This window comes from Carlito syrichta, unplaced genomic scaffold, assembly GCF_000164805.1.
Source record: "Carlito syrichta isolate Samal-C Ts95f unplaced genomic scaffold, Tarsius_syrichta-2.0.1 Scaffold308187, whole genome shotgun sequence".
Taxonomy (NCBI): domain Eukaryota; kingdom Metazoa; phylum Chordata; class Mammalia; order Primates; family Tarsiidae; genus Carlito; species Carlito syrichta.
Window position 1 is genome coordinate 140,887 of NW_007252283.1, and position 2,532 is coordinate 143,418.

The 2,532-nt window shown below is 42.8% G+C and overlaps 1 protein-coding gene across 1 annotated transcript in view; it reads right to left on the reverse strand.

Moving 5' to 3' along the window:
* Nucleotides 1-2,532, reverse strand: part of MALT1 (MALT1 paracaspase) — a 130,972-nt gene that overhangs the window by 3,449 nt on the left and 124,991 nt on the right. Inside the window, exon 23 of the mRNA XM_021716123.1 lies at nt 523-680. Coding sequence (XP_021571798.1) covers nt 523-680 — 158 coding nt within the window. The remainder of the gene's footprint in view (nt 1-522; nt 681-2,532) is intronic.

Sequence of the window (2,532 nt, forward strand, 5' to 3'; positions counted from 1 at the left end):
GGCGATCCTTCTGCCTCCGCCTTCCAAGTAGCTGGAACTACAGGCGCGCGCTACCATGCCTGGCTAATTTTTGATTTATTGTACAGATGAGGTCTCGCCAAGTAGCCCAGGCGTGTCTTGAACCCCGCAGGCTCAGGCAATTCACTCACCTCAGCCTCCCAAAACGCAGGATTTCGGGCTTAGCCACCGAGCCCGGCTAACAACAGTTTTTAAAAGAAAATTGTTTTCTAGACATATGTGTAACATCTTATTTCTCACATGTATAGACTATTTAGGATAGGAGAAATTAAAGACATCCTTCCTGAGTGAACTTTAGACATTTCCAAACTTGAAAACTTAAGGTATCTTGGCAATTATTAAATATGATAGTAAGTGTTACTAAACTACAAATAAACATATACATACTTATAAGTATCTTTCTTCCTTATATTCAGCATCAACTTTAAATTTTAAAAAATTTAGTATTTAATAAACGAGAATGTATCATTGCATTTTAGACAAAAGAAAACAGGAGAGACTTACAAGTGGAAAATCGGTAACATAGGCATCACACATTGTTATCTCAGGTGGTTTGTAAACTATACTTGTGTAGATTATCATGACATTGGAAAACTCGGCTGCAAATCCTAACTGAATATGAACACCACATTGAAATTTAAGACACATACTTTCTGGAAGTTCTGAAAAAGAATAAAAACACTTGTGAAAAATTAAAGAAAAAAATTTTAAACATTATTTAAAGAGAGGTTGGTAAGTTTTCTGATGACAAACAGGAGTAACTTTCATGGGGCAGAATACAATTGGAGCCTTTTCTTCTGCTTAAAGACATCATACAGCCAACATCATGTTGTTTAAGCACACAGACCTTAAAAAATAATTTTAAAAAAGCTCAATATTCTGCTGGCCAAACAAGTCAAATCTTTCATTTACTATTTTCTTACAGTTCTTGTCCACCTGCATATATAGTTTTTATAGTGGTAATCAGAAGTATATCTACAACTAGGTATACATGTATTTTCCCAGTTGCCACAATCTTCATGACAATAATTATTTGAGTTGGAGTCTCACTCCTTCGCCCAGACTGGAGTGCAGCGGCCCGCACACTCACGGCCAGCCCAGCGTCGACCTGCTGGCCTCCAGCGATCCTTCCGCCTCAGCCTTCTGAGTAGCAGGAACTACAGATGCGCACTACCACGCCCGGCTATTTTTTATTTTATTGTAGAGATGCGGTCTCGCCAAGTTGCCCGGGCTGGTCGCGAACCTGCGGGCTCAGGCCATCCACTCGCCTCGGCCTCCCAAAGTGCTGGGATGACAGGCTGAGCCACCGAGCCCGGCCAACAAGAATTTTTAATAAAGTATAATGTCACTGAATGGCCATACCATAGTCTGTCAGTTTTAACCTAGCGGCCTCCAACCTTTTTGGCATCAGGGACCTGTTTCACGGAAGACAATTCTTCCACAGACCAAGGCAGAGAAGGGATGGTTTCAGGATGATTCAAGCACGTAACATTGAGAACTTCACTTCCGCTATTACATTGTAAATATATAATGAAGTAATTATACAACTCACCATTAACAAAGAAAGAGGTACGGGCAGAAATGGCAAATAAAATAATGGGCAGACCACACACAGACCAAAATAAGTGTGGGACTCTGACTAAAAGCTTGCCACCAGGTGCAGCCATAAAATCGAAGTATATCAATTCACTTGCCACTCACTGATAGAGGTTTTTTTCTTGTTTTTTTTTGAGCTGGAGTCTCACTCTGTTGCCCTGTCTGGAGGGCAGTGGCACACTCACGGCCACCACAGCCTCGACCTGCTAGGCTCAGGCAATCCTTCCGCCTCAGCCTTCTAAGTAGCTGGAACGACAGGTATGCGCCACCGTGTCCAGCTAAGTTTTTGATTTATTGTAGAGACAAGGTCTCACCAAGTTGCCCAGGCTGGTCTCGAATCTGTGGGGCTCAGGCAATCCTCTCATCTCGGCCTCCCAAAATGCTGGGATTATAGGCATGAGCCTCTGTGTCCACCCACTGACAGAGTTTTGATATGAATCTGCAAGCAACTGATTTAAAAAAAAATAGATATATGTATTTGTCATTAGCAAAAGGAAGTTCAAAACTGACCGAAGATGCAAATTTGTCCTTTGCAAATGGTCTCTGTGCAGCCAAACTAATAGACAGGTGATGGGATGGTCTCGGGAGGATTCAAGCACATTACATTTATTGTGTACTTTATTTCTATTATTATTATGTTACAACATACAATAAAATACACAGCATCACCACCTAGGATCATCAGGCAATAGACTAGGAGTGTGCAACCTAGCTCTCTTGCATGCACGGTTTACAAAAAGGTTTCCTAGCCGGGCTCGGTGGCTCAGCCTGTAATCCCGCGCCTTTGGGAGGCTGAGGTGAGTGGATTGCCTGAGCCCGCGGTTCGAGACCAGCCCAGGCAGTGAGACCTCATCTCTACAATAAATCAAAAAATCAGCCGGGCGTGGTAGCGCGCGCCTGTAGTTCCAGCTACTCGGA